At 39.3% G+C, this 25,537-nt stretch overlaps 2 protein-coding genes across 3 annotated transcripts in view; both read right to left on the bottom strand.

Moving 5' to 3' along the window:
- The window catches only part of as3mt (arsenite methyltransferase), a 10,321-nt gene extending 7,679 nt beyond the window's left edge, over positions 1–2,642 (bottom strand). Inside the window, exons 1-2 of the mRNA XM_008288930.1 lie at positions 2,528–2,642; positions 2,149–2,197 (exon numbers count right to left, since the gene is read on the bottom strand). Coding sequence (XP_008287152.1) covers positions 2,149–2,197; positions 2,528–2,544 — 66 coding nt within the window. The 5' untranslated portion in view covers positions 2,545–2,642. The remainder of the gene's footprint in view (positions 1–2,148; positions 2,198–2,527) is intronic.
- A 2,658-nt stretch (positions 2,643–5,300) lies between these two features.
- On the bottom strand, positions 5,301–25,238 carry wbp1lb (WW domain binding protein 1-like b). 2 transcript variants are annotated; one of them, XM_008288929.1, is made up of 5 exons: positions 24,868–24,885; positions 18,607–18,676; positions 15,504–15,606; positions 11,337–11,498; positions 5,301–9,035 (listed from the first exon to the last, which is right to left on the bottom strand). In XM_008288929.1, the coding sequence occupies exons 2-5, from the start codon at positions 18,631–18,633 to the stop codon at positions 8,212–8,214; spliced, it is 1,116 nt and encodes a 371-aa protein (XP_008287151.1). In that variant the 5' UTR covers positions 18,634–18,676; positions 24,868–24,885; the 3' UTR covers positions 5,301–8,211. The 2 variants fall into 2 exon arrangements, with proteins under 2 accessions (XP_008287151.1, XP_008287150.1); XM_008288928.1 differs by lacking the exon at positions 18,607–18,676 and having other exon boundaries at positions 24,868–25,238.
- Positions 25,239–25,537: the final 299 nt, after the last annotated feature.

The raw sequence follows: 25,537 nt of genomic DNA, 5'->3' as shown, positions 1-25,537 counted from the left end.
ACCTTACCATGTCAAGTGCTATGAGATGAAATATGTTGTAAACTGAGCTATAGAAATAAAATTAAATTGAAAAAAAATTGAATTGAAACACAGCACAACACACAATATCTGCTGGGATGTGAGAGCATGAACGGTTGGTAATGCTGCACACCTAGGGACAGATTAGGTTGTGTATCTAGATAATGGACTGTGACGTTAAATGATACCTCTCAAAAAGAGAACTGTCTGGAAATGCTAGCACATCTATCCATGGTCTGAAAACCATCTCCCAACGAATATTTAATTCTCTGCGCAGTAATGCTGCACCTTCCTCCATGGGATCGTTATCAAAAGTACATGCCATGTGGAAAAAGTCACCACCTACTGTGCCTAATGGACTTCTAATACAGCCTACTGACTCTGATTTTTTTTAGGATTTTTGACAGATGGCAGAACTAGGCTACGCCAAAACTTGCCTGCTGACTGAATGAATGAATGAGGAAATCAAATAGCTTGTGTGGCTGAAAGAGGGCGGAGACAGAGAGAAAAACCTTGTCCTGACCAGGTTAGGTTCATAGAGTCTGTTTCTATGGTAACTGACCGAGGTCTAAAGTTATCGCTCTCTGTGAAACAGGTTCGAGTTAGCCCTCTGTTATCTGGTTTGAGTTACTGCTCTTTGTGAAACGGAAAACTCAGTCTCCCTTATTTCAGGGTAAACAGACAACCTGCTTTGTAAAACAGACCCCTTATCTGTTGAAAAACCACAAACTTAAGGCACCATTATTCAAAGGTTGCCAAGTATGTCACAATCACTGCCTGGTACTACTTTGATAAAAACCAACATAATATTTGTTGTGCTTCATTTCTGTTGCATGCAATTTCCTAGAGCTCCACATGACAGATTATATAACGTCAGTGTTTACAGATTCATGGTCATAAAGCTGTTCATTAACTACCAGTTTACAGTTTTGATTGGCCACAATTAAAAATATCTAATCTCATCCTGCACTGGTGATAAGAATGAAAAGACTGTTGTTTTTCAAAACTGACCCAAGTGTCCTCTATGAATAGAGCCCAAGACAGACTGTCTTACAGTTTTGCAGCTGTTAATGACTAGATTTGGGGAGGCTTTTGAGGTCAAATTCATCCATAAAAAGTCTAGGGTTTAGGTAGATAAGTGTAAAGTAATAAATTACCACAAAAATACAGCTTTATACCTACGAATGAATAAAAAATTAATACATTTTGGAAAAAGGACACAAATAAAGGATTCTTTTGTTATTATTTTGACATTTTTATACATCTAGCTTTAATTAAGGCTATTTCTGTATTTCATTTTTTCATTAATTTACTTTTTTATTTCTGTATTACTACATTTATTCATTTATGTATTTTCATGTTTGTTTATTTATACACGTCTACATTTATTCACCTATTTTATGTATGTTCTACATGATTTATTTCATCATTTCTTAAAGTAAATAAAAAAACCTATTATTATTATTGTTTGTCTGTATGTTAAGAATATAGGAGGTCAAACTTTAGTCAGAGTTTCTGCATGTAGTTAACAGAAGGTCAGCATTGCTAACTTGTGTCATGTGTCTTTGATAGGAATCGTTTGTTTCGGTCTGGTTCTTGCAGTTGATCAAATTCTACTTTTAACTGACATTAGCATATAGATACAGAAATAACCAACGAAAATGCACATATTAAGAAATGCAACATTATAGAAATAGACTGTTTACAAGTTAATACATATTGGGATATGTAAAAATAAATGTAGAGCATTTATTTAATCACTGTCCAGGGTGTCCCCTGCCTTCGCCCTAAGTCGGCTGGGATAGGCTCCAGCCCCCCCGCGACCCTAATGAGGATTAAGCGGAGTATAGAAAATGGATGGATTTATTTAATCAGTCATTTTTGATCACCAAACTGCATTCATTTAAGTATGTTAATATTTATTCATCCATGTATTTAATTCTAATTAAGTCAGTGGTCGTTCTCCATGCACTTTACCACCAGTCGGCATCTACTGTTGATGAAGTGATGTTTAAATTTATTTTATTTTAACTTTTTTTAAGAAGTTTGTTTTGTTTTGCCCACAGTGCTGACAGCTGTTTTGCTAAAGCTAACACACACAGTCGTGATTAATGATACACATTATTTTACCTTCACATCCACGTGAATGGTGGTATCACAGAAACCTTTTGCACACCCACTTGAAAGAAAAAAACATGAATCAATAGTTAACTTCTGATGAAATGAACGGTCAGACTAAAGTTGCTGTTAGCTAGCTGCTGCTAACTTCGGTTTAGCTAGCTGCAGCCAAAGCAAACCAACAAACAACGACGAGTTATAAAGTTACACGTTAGTCTATTGTGCGTAATAGTAAGTAAATAACGAAACTACTACTAATATAAAGTGTTTAAACTGTTCACGTGTCACACTGAGGATACAGGTAGAAGTTTAAACCTGACAAACGCAGCTCGTTTCGTTTATAACTCCACTTGGAAATGGCACAACGGACGAGGATAACGTTGTTTCTTACCTCTTTCCATCAGCCATCGTTACAGGAGTTTGCAAAGTTCACCGTTTGTGCAGCAAAATTCGGTCGGCTTCTGTCAGCGGCAGCTCCACACTCTCTCCTCCAATCACACCAGCTCCGATCATATAGAGCAGCGGTCTTCCTGTTCTGCGGCTCGCTCCGCCCCTCACTTCCTCAAATTATGAAACATGGTTTTATTTGGTCACGATGAATGGACAAAAGTGTGATCTTCAGTCAGAGATCCGATGTGTGGCCCACTTTTATCTAAGCTGCTGGAACGTTCCAGTGAATATCATGTCTGTGCGTAATGATGACTTGTGTCTATGACATGACTTGACAGATCTGATGGAGGTCAGGATTTATCCAGAGAAGCAGTAAAACAAAAATAATTCCTGGGGGGTTTTGTGAAACTGCTGATCTGTCGGACGTGTCGTGAAACACAAAGCATTATTTGCCGTCAGATCCAGATCCAGTGTTGATGAAGTTGTCGCTGCTGTGCCATGTGCGTAATTGCGCGGGGGGGCTGGAGCCTATTCCAGCTGACTTAGGGCGAAGGCAGGGGACACCCTGGACAAGTCACCAGTCTGTCGCAGGGCTACACTTAGAGACAGACAACCAAGCACACTCACATTCACACCTATGGACAATTTAGAATCACCAATTAACCTCAACATGTTTTTGGACTGTGTGGGAGGAAGCCGGAGAACCCGGAGAGAACCCACGCTGCACGGGGAGAACATGCAAACTCCATGCAGAAAGATCCCGGTGCCCCCCCCCCACACACACACACACATATATTCCTTTAAGGAAAAAAACAGCACTGATCGTTTTGCTGCAGGAATTGTTTAAGATCAGAGGAAAGTATCTGGTACACAGGACCTTGGTAGGTGTATTAATTTTTCTTCATGTAAGTTCTTATTTGTATCCAGCATTGTGGTCTCACAACTTTAAGGCTCTGGGGCCTTTCTGTGTGGAGTTTGCATGTTTTCCCTGTACCTGCCTGGGTTTTCTCATGGTTCTCCAGCTTCTTTCCAAAATGCAAGGATGTATTTATTATTAATTGCTTAATTAGTAATTATAAATTAGACATAGAGTGAGTGTACATGGTTGTCTGCATCTCTGTGTTGGTCCTGTGATAGATTTGGAGACCTGTCCAGGGTGCAGCCAGCCAGTGACCCATGAGCTATGACCTTCCACATTTTCAAGCAGGTAAAAATGGTTGTATGGATATTGATGAATAAAACTGATGATGTAAACGAGGAAAGTGACAGGAGCACTGCTGGTGTCCCTCAAAACACCCATGCTTGGAAGGAAATAATGATAAAGGAGGGCTTTAGAAGAATTATAACCAAAATATAATTATAAGCAAAAGTAAATGATGTTTATGTTAGTGGGCTTGAGGTTTAAAGAACACCACCACGTGTGGGCTTGCACCTTCTTGAGGATGTGGAGACACAAAGAAACAGAATAATTATAGAGTAGTTATAGCTGCAATCATCACTTTAACAGGTCTTTGTCTTTGCACTACAATATCATTCAGTCTGCTCAGTCCTTTTAGAACTACATTACCTCTCTGCTGTAGATGTACCACCACAATTTACATTGCATCCTTTTTCGTTTTTTAGTTATTTATTTCTGTATGCTTATTTTTTATTTATTTTTTTGCCACTATTTTTCAGCTACTGGATGCTTGAATTTCCCTCTAAATCAATAAATTATCTATCTCGGTCTGAGTACCTGTATCATTTTGTCTCTGGCCACTAGAGGGATCCCACAGGTGACTGATTCAGTCAAGGATGGTGCAGACAAAAGAGGACAAACTCCACAATAGTAAACAAACATTTGGTCCAACTCTAGTCAACAAGACAAAACCACAATGACAGAAACACTTAAATAATAGAAGTATTAATACATACTTTTTTAAATGAAGGAAACAGGCTGAGCACATTAAAGGCGCCTTGCAGTTTTATTTTTTATTTTTTGTTGTTGAATAGATTTAAAGATAGCATTTTTTTTGTTTAAAAAAAAACACTTGTATTTTCCCAACACTTTATCTCTGAGCTCTTTTGAAAGTGTCAACAGTAAATTACCTGCACTTCCAATTTGCACTTTCATTATGAAACAGGGATTGATCAATGTGTGTTTTATAGGTCCAAAGGCTACTTTGGATTGTTGGGTTCTCTGTTTCAATTTGTAAGATCTATACCTTACTATGTTAAGCGCTGTGTGATGACATATGTTTTAAACTGCGATATAAAAATAAAATTGAATTGAATTGAATTGAATGTTCACCTGTAAACATGACAATGAACTAAAGCACACAAGTGAGCATTAAGTGGTTGGAGCAAGAAAAGGTCTTTGTGTGCCCCTGTAAGAACCAAGACTTAAACTAAACTTAGAATCTCTTTCACTTTGACTGAGCTTAGACAATTCTTCAACCACATATTGATGTGAATGTACAATGATGACAGAGAAGCATCCAGATTCAAAGCTGTAAATTAAAGCAAAAGTTGGTTCCACAAAGTATTCACGTAAATCAACTGAAACTCCTGGAGTTTTTGTTATTTTACAGAAATGTTGCTATTTGTTTCTGTCACTTTATGTTATAAGTTGCATTGACTGAATAAATTCTGTCATTTTTTTGTTATTTCAGGCCTTCTGAAGCTGCTAAATGGGAATGTTTTTAAAATGGGGTTCTTTTCTAAACCCATTGTGTCAGTGTTTTCCACTCAAAAAAAGAAACTTCACTCATTCATGACAACAACAGACACAGTAGTCATCTTGAATTCAGCATGTTTAGTGAACATACATTAATCTTAGTTGTAATGAATGGCTTACGATTAGAACATTCAAAGAATATGTGCAAAACCACACATGCTTATGAAGAAAGAAAAGTGTCTTTGGCAAGATGCCCCTGATCTTATTAACCAACTACCTACTGTGTTGTTAGTCAAATGTACCCTTCACACAACTTCAGTTTAAGTCTCAACAGAAGTTAAATCTTTTTCTCAGCAGAAACACAGTAATACCCATAATGAAAAAAAAAAATCTGTCTGTAACAAATAAAGCTGATGATTTCATAAAAATTATGAAAGCAATTATTTGGTTCACAAACATGTTACAGAATATTGTACACAATTTGCAAATATAAAGTGGTTGTGAGATTTTCATACAGTTCCGTTATTTTTATTTTTTAAAGGAATCAGCCAATATGAAAAATAACTCATCTTTGTACTACATGTACCACAATTACACTTTCTAGTTCACATAAGGGTTAACATACAAAGCACTTAAGAGTGTGTTCAGGCTTCGATGGGTAAAATTCTATCAGCTTACTGGTAAAGCAGAAAGTTCACATTAAGCCTTTGCTTGTGCTGGAAATTCTGGGAAACAATCTTTTGAGATGCTTTTAGGGTGTGTGTATATATTCATATAAATCTGTGAGACCCGTGGCTGAAACATTTGTGCTTTGCAATGTTTGTATTTTTGCAGGAGCCTCAAGGAAAGTCTGACAAAACAACATTTCTTCCCTTAAAACAACTAAATTCAGAAAAGTGTCACTCAGAATGCTCATCACACAGTATCGTCAGTGGCACATTCATCACCAGTCGACATCTACTGCATCACAGCTGCTGCACACATCTGGATTTAAAGGTTAGATCCACAACATTCGAGCTCTGAAAAAGGCATTTCACACTAATGAGTCTACAAGAGGAGGTTCGTTTAAAGAACTGACATCTTTGATTTTTATTTTTTTTAAAAAACAAAAATTTCTATGGTCTTTGTTTTCTAGCGTTATACATATTGCTTGTGAAGTTGTACTTTTAATCACATCCTGCGCCAAGAATTTTATTGTCCATCACAAAAAAACAAACTTGGAAACATTCTGTCATGCAAACCTTTGTTTCTAGAAGATAATAAGGTCCAATCCCAACCCTCCCAACATGGCCACACCACTCAGTTCTGCTGCAAAAGGCAGGGTGTCCCATTTCTTTTGAGAAATGGAAAGGCAGAAGGAAGGACCAAGAGGGAGAATTGAGCCTAAAAATAACAAATGGCAACTCTCCTACTCTTATTATTTTACTTTATCTAAACGTTTCCTTGTTTCTGCTGCAACTGCAATGACTTTAACCTAAAACTACCCCATTGGAGTATTTGTGTTAAGAATCGAACCCTATTTCCTCCACAGTCGTAGTCTTAATGCATGTAATCGCCTTTATATAAAGTTTGGTAAGAGACCAATGTCCCTTAAATGATGAAAACACTTCCTAAAAGTAGAATTTTCCTGTCTGAGACTGGACGACACAAATGCAGATGACTGGAAGAATAAACCGCTTGTTAAAATCAGTTAACAAGTTGTAGATTGATGAAAATCACACAAGTCCAGTCGACTTAAATCAGCCTTAATGGACTCCTAAAAGAAGTCATTATAAATGGCTAAAGAATGAAAACCAAAACTGTAGAATGGAAAATCCAAAACAAAGACTGTAATTGCTTATGGTTTTGTACTGTAAAGCTGATGAAGGTGGTAATCTCTCAAAGTGACTGACGCAAAAGTTTGAGGTCTGACGTTGCCCATCTCCGTTATAATCTCTTAGAAGCTTAACATTCTTGTCTTGTTTTTGGTACCTGCTTTCTCAGGGTCTCTCGGTTTCACTGAAGCTTATCATTGTTCGTCAAAACCCTGCATTTTTAATTTTTTGGGGGGGTAGGCACATTCTACAAACATTCAACAAATTAAGTTTAAAAATGATTGTACACAAAGTAAATCTGTTGCATTCCCTACTGGCATTTCACAGAGGTTCAATTCTTATAAATGTTGCAACGAAACCGCAAAAAACAAATCATCAATTTAAGACTAAATTAACAAAAAACTAAGCATCTTCTGTTTTGATTTTTTCCCCCCGCTAATAGCTTCATTTATAAAGATAAATATAGTTTTGTGCAAAATAGGAACTGCTAACATGAAGATTTGTTAATGCACTTCCACTTCCCTATCACTAGCGGGGCTGATAGAGCAACACAAACAGACACAAGGCAGAGCGGTTTTAAATTGCTGAAAAAGCACTTTAGAAGCATGAGTCTGACGGGACGTCCCACACAGTCTTGTTCTGATGTCCCTATACAGTATCAGCTTGCATAAGCACACACCGGTATGTGGTAATTCCACATTGCACCCATCCGAAATGTTTCTGCTGTATGTGTTATTTTACTACGTAGTTCGCTGTCTGCTGAGAAACGGCTTTGCAGGATTGTTGCGAGCACCTGGCGAGGAGAGCTGCATTCATCCGAGGCAGTGAACGTCCTGTCCCAACGTCACAGCTTCAGCTATCGAGTCTTTGACTGTGTCAGTAGCTTGTGTTGCACGAGAAGGACAACTGAAGGACTGTATGTGTGTGTGTGTGTGTGTGGTGTGAGTAGTCTCAATTGCCACAGGCTGTTAAAGGGCTTGTTCTGCCCAAATACAACCCAAAATACACAGGTTAAGGCCACTGTTCCAGTGTGGGCGGGAGCAGGCTTTTTCAACCTTTGGTTCTCAGAAATTATTTTAAGCTGAGACCTCATTTGCCGCTCCCACACCTGTTTTTTCTGCACATTCATAAAAAAATACTCACTTAAAAAGCATTTAGACATGAGAATCCTGCTCTGATACCAAAGCAGTGACGTGCTCTTCTTCCTTGTGTATTTCAGCCCTGTGGCTCAGTGCTGGTGCTGTGCCCCGGTCCTTCCTGCTCGTTGATGGTGTGGAGGAGGAGGCACACTGGAGGATGGAGCGAGCCGCTGCCTATGTGGTGTGGAGTTCCTGTTGGCCCACGTCCGGCCCGCCGCTCCTGCCCGCCCGGCGCCTGATCGTCCTCCACACTGAAGGAGGCCCGATGCCCGCAGCTATCGCAGAAGTCGCCCGCCTCCTCTTCCTCGTTGTCGTCGTCGTCGACCTCGCGCCCCAGCAGGCTCTCCAGCTCCCTCGGCTCCTTGCCTTCCTGGCCTGTCCCTCCTGTTCCACTGCAGCCGCCGCTCCCACGTGTGCTGCAAACACACACCTCGATCCCAGAATCCCCCGTGAATCGCCTCCTCCTTCCATTGGGGAGTCGATCTTTGTCCTCAGCGCAACCCTCCAACAGGTTGTGATCCTTCAGCAGGGGGTCCTTGCAGGATTCGTCCCCGCTTCTCTTCTCCTGGCTGGTGAGTCCCTCTCTATTGAGCCCATCGGAGAGCAGTATCCTGCCTGAATCTTGTGCTGTTTGAATGGGCTTGTTGTCAGGCTTTGGCCTAAAGTCTAGGGTGGGAGGTTGTGGATCCTCTATGCTAGATCTGCAGCACAGAGTGTCAGTGATTGGGGGCACCGGAGAAGACTGGATGGCTGGACAGTGTCCCTCCTGCTGCTCAGGAGCCAGTGGACTAGTGGCCACTGAGGATGGGCCTGTATGTAAGGCACTGTAGGGAGGAGGGGGAGTTGGTGGCCGGTTGACCACCTCTTCATAGTCGGGCAGGAGGTAGTTTGGCAGAAACCCTGAGGAGAAAAAGAGGGGAAACAACTTCTTTGATAAGAAAAAAACAAAAACAAATCGTACATAACCAAACTCAGTTTTTACAAGAACATATGTTAAATAAACACCGCTGTCTGAACCATAAATATTTCAATGTGGCCTCACTGAACTTCCCGGACCACAATTCGAGGGAAAAAAATGTGACAAAATAAGCTAATTTCTGGGTCAATTCTGTGCCGAGGGCCGTTACAGCTCTGTGCGAGATGGTGTTGCAACACTGGCAGGGTACCAAGAAAGCAATCCTGTGCCGTTTCCTGAAAACTGGGGCATGCAAACAGCGAAGGTTCTGACGCCGTGTGAAACCATGGATGGATCTCAGAGCAAACATACATTTGAGTCGGGAGTCACTGATTTGCTGGTTGTCCGTGTTATACTGCCCAGTTAGATGTTCCTGGAAAAACACTGGTGAGAACTTATACTTGAAAAAGTTCAAGTGCTCAATATGAGTTTTTCCTTCCAGTAAACACTGAAAAAAAAAGAAGCTGGACAGGGGAAACACTGTGACATCGAAGTAAGGCTTAACACAAGTTTGAGTCACTGTGCAGCCGGTATAATGGAGTGAAGTTGGAGTGAAAGCCACCGACAAACAAATTTAATGTCCAGGCAGTTTATATACAAGTTATCGGCAGACACGAGTCTGCATCATAACATTTTTCACCAGAGTAAGGAAAGTGTGTGCAGTGTTCTCAGTAAAGCAAACAGCGAGATGTGCCAAGCTAAAATGTTTGCAGGGAAGGAGGAGGTAGAGATGTAGTAGAACACCAGAATGAAGAATTAATAGTGCTAAAAGTATCGTTTCACCAATAATTGGGAAGCTTTATTTGTTCTGCATTAACTGATACGTGGCACTTGATACATACTTTTTTTATATGAGTGACTGAGATTGTATTGATTGCACTGTATTTTTTCATATGTATTTCATAAAAAAAGTGTTCTGCATCATTTATATCTAATAATCATCACTATTAAGATTTTTTTGTAATGATGTTACTCTGTGTTTTTGTCATGTAAAGCCAACACTAGTTGTAATTAGATGTTCACCGACTAAATGACGTGAACTGGTTTAAGACGCTGTAACAGTTTTGCTGGACGGATCCTGGCAGAATTGTTTTAAAAGTAGTTATTGATTCTTTTTTGCCTTACTGTTGCCTACCATTGCCAAAAATAGGAGGTAACGATTGCCTATTCACACACTCAGCAGAAATGGAGCAACTTCACTCATTTAGCATTGTACTTCAGGGCACCAGTTCAATGTTTATTCTCATTAAACTGCTACTTCAGTTTCCACCAACACTGGAGTTAAATATCTGAGTCTTAAACAGTTATTGGCTCCAATGTGGTCACCACCTATTTCTTAAGTTTGTTTGTCTGCTGTTGGTGCTGAGGAGGGAGCACATAATAGTTATAACTTTTTGGTGCGGGCGGAAAGAAAACAGATGTGAACTGAACCAAAACAGTTAAGTAGATGTAAAATAAAAATGAGCTGAAAACACTGAAACAGAGAACCCTCTGAACCCCGAAACTTACAGACAGGTTATCTTTTAAAAAACATCCATCAGAACCAGAAACTCTTCACTTATAATTGTGAAATGTTTAGCAAATTCACTGTATTTTACATGGCTCATTAAAAATTTTTGCCAAAACTAAATTGAACTAAAATATAAAAAAAATCAGGGATTTCTACTGGGATCAACTGCAGGCTGTGTTTACACAGAGCAGATGGGGGGCATTATAGAAACATATTAAAAATATAAATAGTCAAACACCTTTATTTTGAAGAGTCACATTATTTTTAAGGTAATAGTAACACTTGTAATCACTTGGAAAAATATTGTGCCTATTGATTCCAGGTTATAACTTTGTTATGCTGCACAAATGACATTTTTGAGTTTTCTTTATGTCTAACCACGGTTGTATTGTTTCCATAGAGGTGCAGGACTTTAATTGCAGAAGATCTCAGTAGCAAAACTGTGATATAATGTTAAATTAGCTCTCACTAATTTCTTGTCCGTAATAAAGAGAATCCCTTATAATTTGCATCCAATAATAATCAGAAAAATATCTTGTGAAGTTGTATATTTGTGATTCATACTCACAAACATTAGAGTCTCAGGAAGCTTTGCACTGTTTAAGACAGGCATCAAACTTTGGCTAAAGTCAGCACAGAAGTGTCACCATCAATGACTGCCTCACTTTATCAAACTGATTTTATTTATCATCTCTTGTGTTTCAGTGCGAGTATTTGCTTGAGTGGTAGACCTTACTGAAGTAAAAGGGCATCGAGGGGTAATTGTGTGCTTCACGGTAAGCGATGAGGTTGATCTCGTGCTGCCGTTGTTGCTGCTGCAGCCGGTGTTTGGTGCGTCGGTGGTGACAAACGCAGCAGCAGCTCAAAATGAAGATGATCGCCCACACCAACCAAAACCCTGCAGTCAGAAGAACAACAACAGAGTCACATTTGTCCACCACCTCTAACAAAATGGAAAAAATACAAGTGTGATTTTTAAATGTTTTTTTTCTTCTTTTTTTAAACTCACATATTGATAAATAGATGAGAAAATGTTGTGATGTAACATAAAGAGTCAGCTGCTAACACAAACATAACACTGGGTCAGTCTGTGTCATGAGATTTATTTTGATGTGTGTTGAATTACTAGTTTCTCTGTTTAGTGTTCATATGTAAGGAAACATTTACTAAGGCAAAATAAGCCTCATATGTTGTCAAACTTCAACATGAAGACAACATGGAAGAAATGTGTAACTTTGCACATGTAATAGCAATATATAGACCCAAAGGTGCAACAGTTTTTGTGGTCGTATTAGTCAATCCAAAAAAAAGGAACTTTGGCTTATCAGGTTTGCCACACATCAAGTCCTACTGATGTTGAGAGGCCAAAAAATTTAATGAAATGTCAACCAAAGACTGTATTTATGGTAGGAAATATGGATACATCCACATATATACAGTTAAAGGAACCAAATACCAACCTTGTTCAAACATTTTTTGCAATTTTTCCAATTTTAAGGGCCAATACATTTTTTGAAAATTGCCTCTGCTGGAGCTAGTTAATAGCGCCCGACCGATATGGATTTTTTGAGGCCGATGCTGATTCTGATATTTGGCAACTCCGATAACCGATTAATTGGAAGATTAATTTAAAAAATGTATAATGAATAAAATAGCTTCTTTTTTGGTCCCTTAATGTTTACAACAACAAAGATCTAAATCGCAGGCAGAACATTTTACTGTTTTACAATACTTTGTCCTTTGGTATTTGTTTAATTTTACAACAGAGAAGAATTTTCAAGTACAACAACATGCAACAAAGCATTAAACATAATATGCATCAGTAAAAAAAAATAAAAAAAAAAGTTTTCCAAACAAATATGTCTGTCATGTGGGGTATTTTATTTCAAACTTGCATTGTGCATTTTTCTTTCTATGGAGCATGCATGAATGTAACTACCAGTTATACTGATGAACTTATCTTTAGATTTAGGCCATAGGTGTGTGCTGTATATAAGCAACATGATGAGTGAAGTTACTGGCAGAACAGTATTTATGTAGCCCTCTGATGTTCTGTACTCTCAAAGACTGTGCTGTCTTTAAAGTTGATGAGAATATGTTAATAAAAATGTAAGTTAAATAAGTTAGTTAAAAAGTTGGATAAAAAGTTTTAAAAGCTGTTTTCTATAGTTCTCTGAAAAACAGTCAAGAGTGAGCACTCTATGCGCTGTTTTGGTTTCAGAATTTGCGGCAGAGTGAGTGATCTTACTGCTGTATGGTCATAAGCTATCTTAATTCTTCCTCATCTCCATAAGCCAAGTTTGACTTGTTTACAACAAGCAGTAGCAAAAACTGAGGTTTTCGTGGTGTTGCTGAAGTGCTTTTCACACGCTTTTGCCTTGGAGAATATTTGTCTTTTTACAAAATGAAATTTTACAAAATTAATGTTTTATGAGAAATTAAGAATATATCGGCGATTAATCGGCAGAACTCCGGCTGATGATGAGTATTTTGAAAAGGGCTATAATCGGCCGATTTAATCGGCCAGCCGAAAAATCGGTTGGGCCCTACTATTTAATCATTTGGATCAGTCGAGAACCATTTTGTCCGTGTCCTCATCAAATGTCATGGCTCTGGGAGTTATATTTCTAGACATATTGAATCATTAAATTGGCCCCCTAGGTAAGATGTTTGTATGAGTGTAAAAAATACCACAACACCCTGGTCCAAAAGCTTAAGAAATTGTCAAAAACTCTGCCAGAATATTTCATAAAACATAGTTTTGGGTCCCATATAACCAATAAGTGAAGTCTGAACATCTGAGAGGGTGATGCAACATGACACAAACTGACCCTGCTGCAGATCAAATGGTGCCAACATCTGGTTCTAACAGTCAAACATCTACATGCTTGTACACTGTATGAGTCGTATGTATTGTAGTCTGCATTTCATGGGACAGAATCAAGGCGTAGAAATCCAAGTTAATTCTTATCTCTACAATGCAATGACAGATTTACAGTTTTTCCAAGTTCTTTCTCTAAGGAGAAAGAACTTGTTTGACTGCATCGCATGAGTCCTCAGATTTCTTACTTTGGGAGACATAATATATAAAAACTGTCTGAAATACTCTGGTGCAGCAACATTAATGCTACAGAAATAATGGGAATTTATTTCAAAATGCTGGAACGTTGGAGGACAAGGCATTAAAATACAATGAAAGAAAATGAGCTGTAGATGGTCTTTTTCTTTTTTTAACACAAACAATCTGAGTTCCAGAAAAAAATAGACTGTTTAAGAACAATCTGTGCTTTTTCTGAGCAACATCAAGTCTTAATTTTATTCAGATGAGCTATTTGTGAAACTGTGCTATCTAGAGTTCAGTCAAAACAGCAGCAGGGAACGCAAACTACAAAACAGTTTGTGTTTACTGTGTGTTTGAAAGAGAAAAATGCAGAGAATTTCACTCCCCAAGGACAAAAGGGTAAAGCAGCCTGTGTCTTCACAAAATAAGAATTTAAACCACGCAGCATGGCTCTCGGTAAAGTGGATCTTTGTCACTAAAATAAATCAGTTCTGCATCATCATGAGACACTTTTTGTTCTCTTATGGTCCTTTAAGAATTGTGTTCAATTACTTGAACATTTTGTGTCAATTTGGGTCATGTTTTTCTTTAGGACACCAATAAATAGTTAACATATTATGAATCTGTCTGAAGTCAGCTTGAACGTTGCTTCTTTTTAGGATTACACATCAACTTTGTCCTTAAATCAACCTTTCCATTACCTGCGACTGGACAATATTTGAATAATAAACCAAAATTTAACAAACAATAAACAAAAAGAGGTGAAAAAATTACTTCAACACTACCATATTTAGAACATAAGCTCATACCAGACATATCAGTGTCTGATGGTAAGCAACAAGAACAGTGTTCCACAGTTTATACACCAATGAGTGCTAATAGGTTAGTGTTTTGTCCTGTATACATCCTTGTCAAAAGAAAAAAGAAAAAGAAAATACTGAGATATCATTGTCAAGAATGTTTATGTAAAAAAAAAAAAAAAACTGGCCTGTAAGTCTTTGTCACATTTTTTAAAACAACCTCAATACTGGCTGGGTTTTAGCTATACTATCTTATAAATACTACTCTTCAGTATGTTACTGTTTAGGAAATTCTCATTAGAGCCCATCCACTACTATTTTTTTAAGGAATAATTTCCTATCTTCTATCAATAATTTCCCTGATTTGCCAGTGCGGTTTGCATTGAATTCCGAAAATTCCAGTAAATTAATGACATCTATGACTGTAATAAAAGAACCTAAACTACACAGTCAGGCCTAAACTGTGACACAACTAAGTGTATGAATGTAGAAAATGCACTTACCTATTTTAATAACAACATAAAGCATGTAAATGTGCTCATTCTATAGATTAATTCATTTACATTTCAGTAATTTTGTAGCTATCCTCCTACACTTTTGCATCTGTTGAGTGCTTTGCGGGCCATTTACCCTTTTTAAAAAGCCAATGAAGTTCTCTTTTAAATACTCTGACATGCAAATCTACACACACTGCCTTATCTGGACATGGAAGCAGCTCATTTAATTGCAGTCCGTTGCATCAGTTTTGACAGCTCAGCCTCAGCGAAAGAACAAGACGTAGAGATAATTCTGAGGTCAACACAGGACATCTACCCACCATTTCTGAATTACATAAAAATGGGTGTCAGTTCTGTATTTCCCCCTTATGATCTTTTTTGTTACAGTTTCTCCCCTTTTTACAATACATTACGGAGATAATCTCAGAAACCTAACATCACAAAAGTGAATTCTGTCAAATGTTGTGTATGTGCGTCTGTAAAGTGAGGGAGAACAAGACAAAGGTGACAAAATAGGAGAAATTAAAGAACAGCAGGAGACTTACACCAGAGCTCATAGTAGTAGCTGCAGCACTGGGACTCTCCGCAGCAGTGTCCGGACTCACAGATGTAGCTCTGATTGTTAACGCCCTCACAGTGCAGCAGGCTCTGCAAGACAGGCACAAGAAATACTGCCACCTTTAAAGAAGTGCATTTTCAACATCTTAACTTTGAAAAAGTATTTTAAAAAACATCTCAAGGCGTCCTGGTTCAGTTACGATGTGCAGAAGATATTTAAAAAAAACAAGCTCCCTCATACTGTCCTTGGTAAAATTTGTGGGTTTTTTTTGTTTTTTTTTTTTTTTTTTTTTTTTTTTACAATGATCACAACAAAAACATGTTAAAAACAAAAATAAATCTTTATAAATTATTCAGGATATATTAATCCCCTTTACAATGATACAACCTAAATATCAATGGTTCAGCTGTTGCTTTCAGAAGACACATGTTAAGTTGAGGTCACCGGCGCTCCATTAATTAATTAATGAGTAAAATAAATTGTCTCTTTAGCTATTGTTCTTCTGCTTTTGATTCTAAAGGTTTCACTTTAACTTTACTTTCTTCATTCTCATTTTGTATACATACATTTTGATGTCATGACCTGCTGATAAAAGCTGAAGCCATTAATGATGGCTCAGGTGTACTCAAGTGAGCCAGTGAGACAGCGTGCACTGTAGCTGGGGCATGAAACTAAACCTGCTGAATGGAATCCAGCCATATTAACTCCTCCTCAGCTCTCGCCTTGGTGGAGGTACTTTTTCACCGTCTGCTTGTCTCTTTGCCAGCAAGATTACCCAAGATCTCCCAGGCTGACTTTCATGAAACCTAGTGGAAAGCTGGAATATGGGCAAAAGAAGAACCCAAATAAATTGTGGAGTAGACCCAGATCACTTTCTTTACAACAGTGAAATAAGGTACAGGCCTCCGTGGTGCATTGCACTCTACAAGTGGCCCACAAGTTCATTTTGTTATTTACAACAGTTATTCCTTGTGTAAGATGTCAAAATGACTTCTGTGACAAAGACCTAAATTCTGCTTCAACACTCCAACCCCTAAAACATGCCAGCAGATATTAAAGGGTTGTTATCTTAAAAAAAAAATAAAAATAAAATCATCACAATTACACCAGTAATCTGAGACCACAATTTTCCAACAGTCCTTACTCAAAAATCAAGATATTTTTTTCAAAAATCACTTTAGTTGACATGTCTTAAAAATAAAACACAGAAATTAAACAGATTTTGTAAAAGAAAAAAAAAGTGCTTTGGCTGTCCTAATTTTCAGCTGAACTGCAGGCTGTGCTTACACAGAGCAGAGAGGTGACAAATATGCAAACAAATAAAAACATGAGTACTTAAGTATCTACAGTATGTAGAGTCATCATGTTTGCAGTAGTAAATTTCAATTTTTTGCAAATAAATAAGATTAAATAATACAATATGTCACTGTAACTTTGTTAGACTGCAGACAGAGTTCTCACTACTTCTAACCAAAGTTGTGCTGTTTCAAATGAAGTGCAGGACTTTTTTTTACAGCAGTAAAATATGATTGCATTGTGAGTCAAAATGTGACAGGAGCACACCTAGAAACAGCTAGAGACAGCTAGAAACTGATTGAGGTTCAGAGGGTTCAACAGTTCTGGGGCACGGTATCATAATGTACGCTTTTGTCGGTTACCTTCCTGGACAACTTTTAAGTAGTTTGGTACGTAGAATGTACACATCAGAAAGGTCAGAATGTATACTAGGGCTGTCCATATACCTTTTTTTGGAAGATAGACACAACAACAAATATCAGGCTACAAAGATTCAGTTAAAGCATCTTTAATTACAATAAATTAGCCAAATGGCAACCCAATATTATACCGAAATAGCTTGCAGGTCGCATTAGCATCAGCCAAACTGGTTGTACATTTGTGATATACAACTTATACCAGATGCTTAATATTTTTGATATCTTGCTAGCATAGTTAAAACTTATAAAGTGGTCTCATGTGGATGTCCTTGTGTAAGTGCTAATAATTTTAAAAAAGGAAGTGTATGTATTAAATTATCACAAAGAATAACTAATAAATAACATAGATGCAGAGAAATATTGTTGGATTACAATTTCTGATTTCATGGGCTATTCTGGATTTTTGTGTACTGCCTATATAATGATAATAAAAGTTAAAAAAAAAAAAGCATTAGAACACCGATTAGGATATTGGTTACTATGGCAACGGTACAAGCTTCGAAGCATTTGGGTCAGCCCTAATTTTACACTAATGTCCAACAATGTGAAGTGAAGGCACTACGCAAGGGTGCAAATAAATATAAATAAGTCAGGAAAGGTGCTGGAAAATAGGAGTAAATCTCTTGAAGTTTTATTTTCAGTGGAACTCTGTCATGCAAGCAGAGGTGCTATATAACTTTTGTTCAAACATGTTAATTTCTTATATGCCAACTTCAAAAACCAGACACGTATACAGTACATTATGTGTACAGTTAATATGTAATACAGAACTGGGCCACAGACATTTTTTACATGACTAGCCCTGACCTTTGATTTGGAGTAATAACAACACAGCAGATATTTAGAGGGCAACATTTATACTTAGCTATAGATCTCAAGTAAGCAAGTCCTCACTCCTTGTGCTGGTGAGCTGCTAGCATTTCATCAGAGTTTAAGGCCCATATCAAGTGCAAATTTTTGAATCACAGCCAGCACAAAACCACCGAGTATGTTGCACCACGTCCAATACACAATTTCAACTTAAAACTTCAGCTGAGGTCAAATCTGAACAAAGGAAAATGTCAGAATGCAAGAAAGTCAAGTTTCTTCCTAAATCAATCATTTGTCTCCACTCAGTCTGTTTTTACTGTCAATATAGCAAAGTTGTCCTTAGAAAACAAGTAACGAATGTCCATCAAACTTGTGAAAAGTTAAGCTAGTGGAAGAATAATCTGAGTTAGATTAGCAAAACAGAGAGCACTGTAATCAAAAACCTCATGAGACAAGTTTATGGAGCTTTCCACGGAGATCCCTCTGATGTTTTCTTCTAGATTATCTTAAGAGATAGCCAGCAAAAGTTCTCTCAAAGCACAGTTTTCTCTCTCTATGGATTACCAGTGCAGGTCCCAGATTGAGAGGCATGACGATCCAGGGTCCAGACAAGTATCCTCTCCCTCATGGGTCACTATCCCACAGGAAGAAAAAGTCAAACAGCTCTCAAACATACTCTCACTCTCTCCCTGCCTCCCTCTCTTTCTTTGTCAACCCGACCCACCCACACACTCCCTCACCCCACTCCGATCCAGGCCCGAACAGCGGACAAAGATTGCTTTACGGAAATTTCCAAGCAGCAGCGGAGGGTGAGCTCCTATCTGGGCCGCCACATGATAATAAGGTGTGCAGAGCGGCAAGAGGTGTGTGTTAAAGTGTGAGGCAGGGAGGGAGAGAAAGGACGGCAAGAAAAGCAGTAAGAAAGCCAGAGCGGTAACACAGGAATGATTCGTCACAGTGGATCAGCACAGAGCCGAACTGCTGGCAGAAAGTTGGAACTTCAAACCTGACAGATCATCTGCTGTTTTGACTTTATGAACATGACATTTAAAAAAGAAGAAGAAAAAAACAGCTCAACACAAAACAAATTCTGTGTAATAATCACATAACGTTCTGTTCCTTGACTTGGTCTGTCAGCTGTTTTCACTGACTCACTCTGTACCTTTTGCTGTCCACTTTGCAGATTGGACTTATTTTTGCAGTTCAGCACAGATAACTATCTAGTTTGAGTGCTGAAAGAAGGAGTCAGGTCAAGCGTTTCTACAGAAGAAGTGCTTCACTGAGTCTTTAACATGCAACTTGTGCTGCTGTCAAAGTGATGTCAAATACATGACCTGAAAAAACCTGAAACTATTCGTAACTCTTACTTTTTTTTTTTTTTTTAACTAATCCTGATAGACAAACCACGACCGGGCAAAGAATCCTGACAGACAAGATTCTCCCCGACTCCTATCCCAGCCAACAATGAAACAATCAACTTCTCTCATGCCACGGTGCCAGATTAAAAGCAGATTTGGTTACTGTCCCTGAAATTATTGGTGAGTTAGAAGAAAAGAAAAGAAAAGAAAAAAAAAAAACAGCATCCTAAATAATGAGAAGCTGTTGAAACACGCAGACAACGAGAATGGCCCAGAAATGTCCTGGTGACTATCAGGTACTGTTCCTGGACATAAATGGCTGCAGTTCATTGTTAAGTCTCGACTGCACAGTCTGAGTTGATCCACTTAGCACGGGCCTGTAGGACTTGGCAAGTCAGCCGATGCACACAAGGACCTCGTTGACCTCTTATTTATTATTCTGTCCAGCAACAAAGAAAGATGCTCTTTCATAGTCATCAAGGTTATGCAGAACAAACGCGGACGATGCATTTGCAGCAACCTTTAATGCCACAAATCCCCCTCAAATAAACTTCAACAGCTGAGGAAAGATTTACAAGCTTCTGAGTAACTGCCTTTTATCTCCAGTTTAGAACAGTACAGTCGCCCGCAACAGAGGATTCCTTTTAAGATGACTACAATCAAACTTTGGCACAGAATTGCTGTAGCTAAGTTAAGAGCTACTTAATATTAACATAAGCAACAGGGTCAAGCAGAACATCCATCAATGACTTTAAATTCTACCAAGACTGACTGAGCTAGACCCTGCAAGATTACCATGTCTTCAATTTCACATTTTACCCAGTGGATCACATTTTTATTTTTTTTATTTGCAAAGGTTTACATAGTTAAGTAAGACATTTTAAGCTTTTTTTTTTTAAGCCTGGTGATTTTTTTCCAGGGGACAATACTGTAAAATCACATACACACAAGTGTGTGTCTGAAACTACACAAAATGATGGTGCTGTGTGCAGCAGTGTGTTGGACGGTGATAGAGGTCCTTGTGTTATAGGCTAGCCCTGTTATACCCCATGATTCAATGGGACTGTAGGAGTTGAGTCAAGTTTAAGTATCTAATTTTGGGTATAAGCCTGACATTTCTGCATTGCATTTTACATCCACACAGCTTTCTTCTCTCTTTCTGATATCTGTGTTTCACCAAATTGAAGATCCCCATTCCTGCAGGACATCACTCCCTCCATGCAGCCACCTACCTGCTGAAAACGGAAAAGTCTGAATAGAATTTGGATCCTGTAACAAGGCTTGGTTCTTTTGGTGAAATATATTTTAATGACTGCATCCACCAAAACTCTCACATCGTTGCATACTGGGCTTCGCGCTCTGATTGTGATTAGTTAAAACAGATACAAACAAGCCAGAGCATTTTATTTCCACTATATCTGAATGATAATAAGGCGCAGCTAGACAAAACTTGGATTAAGTGGCTCTTAGGTAAAATCTTAGGTAAGAAGCCAAACAAATGAGTATTTTCTGTGAAGTATTAGGTTTCTTATAGCTGCAAACTTTTTAAGACAGCTGTCCCCGGATACACGATGCTGATTTTATATAAGCTGGAAAGCATCCTTTTGACTTTTCAAGCTTTAGAAGAAGTCTAACTCTGAGCTTCCTTTCTCACTCCAGGGTATAATTTTTCTAATATGAGACTGTGTGATGAATGGGATAACTCATAGTATAAACTGCTGACACGCTACAGAGCTGGGGGCTCATGTTTCTCACTGTGCTGTACAGTAACATCACTATCAGACATTATGTAAGTGACCAGTGATCACTTGTTAAGATAAAGAGACAAACAAAATAGAGCTCTGAGCTCTACTGAGTTTCCAAATAGAACATATAGCTTTAGGCCTTGTGTTTTAAATAGCTAAGAACCATTGACTTAATATGCACAAACAAATGTTTTTTACGAAGCTGCGTGCAAATGTGCCTCATTTTGTAACTGTGGTTTATGCACACATGCGTGCACTGATAACATAGACACAGCATGTGACAGTGCATGTGATGAAAGCAGTAAAAGGAAATATTATGTCCTGAAAAAAATGCAGAACCCCAATTCAGCCCATTAATGTGTGACCTTGGTGCCGAAATTTCGCTCAAGCAGCTGAACTTTAAAAATCAGCATTTACTGTTGTGTAAACTTTTACTGATATTTTAAGTGAAAAAAACAAAGAAACACAGGGAAATCTTGTATGAAGCAACAGATCAAGCACAAACATGGATGATTGTATTTGGTCACAAATAGCTGACATTTACATTAATAGCAACACCACACTGCAAACACTCTCCCAGAAATTTGCATTTGTACTTCCTCCTAGCCATAACAAAAACTGCCGTGCAGGAGATGCCACCGATGGCTTCAATCATTATTATTTAGAAGAATATTGTGGGCTGCCGCAATAGCTCAACTGGTTGAGCTGGCGACCCATGTAGTGGGGCTATAGTCCCCGATGTAGCAGTCTTGGGTTCAAATCCAGCCCATGGCCATTTGCTGCAGGTCCCTCCCCTACACTTCTCCCCACTTTCCTGTCTCTCTCTCTACTGTCCTGTCAAATAAAGGCAAAAAAAAAATAATATTGTAATTTTGCATCGGCATCTAACGTCTATTCATTCTGGCTCATGAAGACGTCATTTTATTGCATCCTTGAGCCTGTAGAAGACAAAATATTTTCATTGCATCTCTATACTCATGCTACTATAAGAAATGCTTACTTTAATATTAATATCATAAGCTCACTTTGTACATATGCGGTTTCACACACATCTCCTCTATCAACGCTTGCGTGGTTTTAAATGGGTGGATTAAATACTATTAGCATATCAAACAAGAAAAATGTGCCCTCAGATTTGTGCATCTCAATGCGCCAAGCATGACCTTCTTTTGATGTTTTTACTGAATATATATATACAAATATATCAAATTCTGACCCTGACAGGTAACAGTACAAGATTCTAACTAATTCTATCAACCACTGCACCTCCAAAAATATACATAATATCCATCTTGGCAGATGCAAATATTTCTTAAAATGGAAAATCATTCAAAAGTTACAAGGTGAAATCACACAAACTGAGATGACTGACTAGAGCTTCCACAATTAAATGATTAGTTGTCAGACAAAGGTACTCTGAATCCAGCCACATACATTTGAATATTTTATGGAATATCTTTACTGTCATTTCCTTAATGACAGTGCAATGAATATTTCTGAGTTGTGGACAAAGCAAGAGATTTGAGGACATCATCTTGGGCTTTAGGAGACACTGATCCAACAGTTTTCAGCATTTTCTAGACCAAACAAGTGATCAGTTAATCACAAAATAATTGAATCAACAATGAATATATTTGTTAGCTGCTACCCTACAATAAACACTGTCAGGGTCCCCTCCCTAGTCCCTGCATCTGCCCCACCTGATTTCCCTGCTTCTCCCTCTCCCTCTCTCTCTCTCTCTCCTCTGCTCTCTCTCTCTCTCTCTCTCTCTCTCTCTCTATCCTCTGCTCTCGCTCACTCTCCTGTGCCGCTCCCTGCAGCGGCTGATACTAATTACTTTGATAATCAGCAGCAACTCCAGTCAGCTGCGGTGCAGCACTCTAGTCACTCTCTCCAGCCATAAAAGCCGGTTCCACGCTCCAGTCCCAGCCAAATCATAGCATCAGCTTCAGCTACTCAAGTATTTGAGTGATCAGGCCTCAGCACATTACTGTTCTCCTGTGACTAACCTGTAATCCTCCTGTTCCTACAGTCCCACTGCCCCGGTTCTACTTCGGTCCTGCTATCCCTTGCCTCAGTTCGGTTTCGATCCTGCTATCCCTTTCCCTGGTTCGACTTTGGTCCTGTTATTCCTGGCTCTGGTTCTGCTTCGGTCCTGCTACTCCCTGCCTTGGCTCGGGTTCAGTCCTGCCTGCTGCGGTTCTGCCTCCTGCCCAGCCTCGGATTCCCTAAACCCCTGATCTGAAGGGAACTGGCTCCCTCTTGGCCCACTCTCCGGACCGCCTCTGCCGCTCTCCAGCACTCACCCTAACCATCAGTGTGAGCCCTTGGACTGCCGGCCTCGGGAGTCTGTCCGCCCCCCATCCTGTCCACTCCGTAGTAAGTTTTAGTTAGTTTCGTCCCAGCCCCCCACCTCAGTTATCCTTGTTTTTCAGTTCTTTGTTTTGTTCTTTAAATCTGTGTTAAAACCATGACCTGTCTCTGCCGTGTCTGTGCGCTCTCTGCATGGGTTCCCCACGTCCCTTGACAAACACAGCCATTTGTGTGTTTGTTGAGATGCTACAGTGCTTCCAAAGGATTATTAATAACTGTATTCTACACTATAAATCGTCATCAATGCTGAAATAGAAACATTTCTAAAGGCCTTTGATGTTGCAGAGTGCTACACCAGTGTTGGTACACTCATGGCAAAAATATATCGCTTTGAAAATAATCAGACCAATGTGAGCACAGTTTTCTGCCTCTTCCTTGGTGGTTCTTGGTGAAGTTATCCTGTTTTAAGTCTGTAATGAACAACTGATTTGCTGATTTTAAGCCTGTTAGCGACGACTTGCAACAAGATGACTGATGTTTTCTTGTCATTTTGCAGTTCTTTAAGGGTTTGCTGAGTGATCATTTAGTCTGGACAATCTGTTGACTTTACATGCACAGTTTATGCACAAAATAACAGTGACAATGTTTTCAGCCATTTAGCATAAATACACTATATACAACATCATTTGGTATACTGTAAAACTTTTTACATGTCTTTTAGAAGATGCTTTAACTATTCAGCCACCTAAAATTTAAACTAGCTGATCAATGTTGGAGGCTTGTTATGAAGACTTTGTAAAGAAAACAGATTATTTCCAAAGCTGTATGTCAGTTTCTGCTATAGAAAGGATAGCTCTAGTAGCAATAGCTGTCTTTCAAACATTAACTTATAAAAGTATAACACTAGAAGATGACAAAACTATAACGGTGTCCTTATCAACACACTGACAATAATATCTGATGTTTCCTTGACACACATCAGGTTAATTAGGTTAATAGGAGCCATTTCTGTGCTGCTGCCAAAGACCATAACAAGGCTCTTGTTTAAAGTGGTGCTAGCTGTTGTGCGTTCATACCTGAAGAACTGCTTTCGTTGTGTATGCAACTGACTTGTGGCTAAAATGTCAAACCTCGACCGTAAACAGAACAAGGCCCCTGGCTCAGCTGGGTGTCTCACTTCCACACTGCTATGTGCGTTAGCCAGCGAAGCTAACAGCCGAGCTTAGCGAGCGAGCTAGCATGTTTCTTGACAGCACACGTTAGAAAATACCTCAACACGGTATATGTACTGCGGTGGAACAGTCACCAAGCGTGTAAGAACACCTGGGCAGTTTGCTAACTAAGCCAGGTGACTAGCAAGCTAGCAGCCCTGCGAGGACGGAGACTTGTTTTTGACGGCTGGGTCTTACCCTGTCTGCCGCGGACTCGGTGGGGGTGACAGAGCCGACAGCGTGCAAAAACAATCCCATTTTAAGTCTCGAACATGCGCTTCTCATTCCTCCGAGAAGTGGCTACGGGGGTGTGGGGGGGAACAAAACAAAAAAAAAAACACAAGCATGCAAACGCTGCTGCCGCTCGCAAACTGTATCCCGAATATGCCGAACTACTCTTCGGCCCCTGCCGAGCTGAGAGGCCGCTGTTCGCGCCGCCTCCTCTGCGTTCAGGACATTTCACCGAGGGGACGGTGCTAGCGCAACTGGTTGCCGTCGGTGCCACTGGCTGATACAGCTGTTACACAAGCCGTTCCTCCAGCTCAGACACTCTGTTTCGGTCAGCTGGGTGTGGCGTGGTCACCTCGACCCGATCCATGTGCGCAACGTGATGGGCGTTCAGTTCCGCGGATCATAACTGGTTTTGCGGACTGACCCGCCATTGGACGGTCCGGGCCAGCTGAGAGCAGACTGACCAATCAGTGGCCGGTGCGTCTCCGGTGCATGGCCTTGTTATCATCCTGGGTTCCCCTCCTTCTCTGCGTTGGGAACACATGCTCCAAAGACGGGCAACTCCTTCATAATCCAGCGTTACATATTAATCTTGCTTCATATTCATCTACATTTCAAGCCTGCAAAAACTGTTAAA

This window comes from Stegastes partitus, unplaced genomic scaffold (assembly GCF_000690725.1).
Source record: "Stegastes partitus isolate 25-593 unplaced genomic scaffold, Stegastes_partitus-1.0.2 Scaffold581, whole genome shotgun sequence".
Lineage (NCBI taxonomy): Eukaryota > Metazoa > Chordata > Actinopteri > Pomacentridae > Stegastes > Stegastes partitus.
This window is presented reverse-complemented; position numbering and strand designations above follow the sequence as displayed.

Coding starts and splice junctions, on each gene's coding strand:
- wbp1lb (XM_008288928.1), bottom strand. CDS start 24,954: ATGAGAAGCGCATGTTCGAGACTTAAAATGGGATTGTTTTTGCACGCT. Junction 15,607..24,867: donor CCGAGTCCGCGGCAGACAGG/GTAAGACCCAGC, acceptor CCTGTCTTGCAG/AGCCTGCTGCACTGTGAGGG. Junction 9,036..11,336: donor CTCGATGCCCTTTTACTTCA/GTAAGGTCTACC, acceptor TTTTCTCCTCAG/GGTTTCTGCCAAACTACCTC.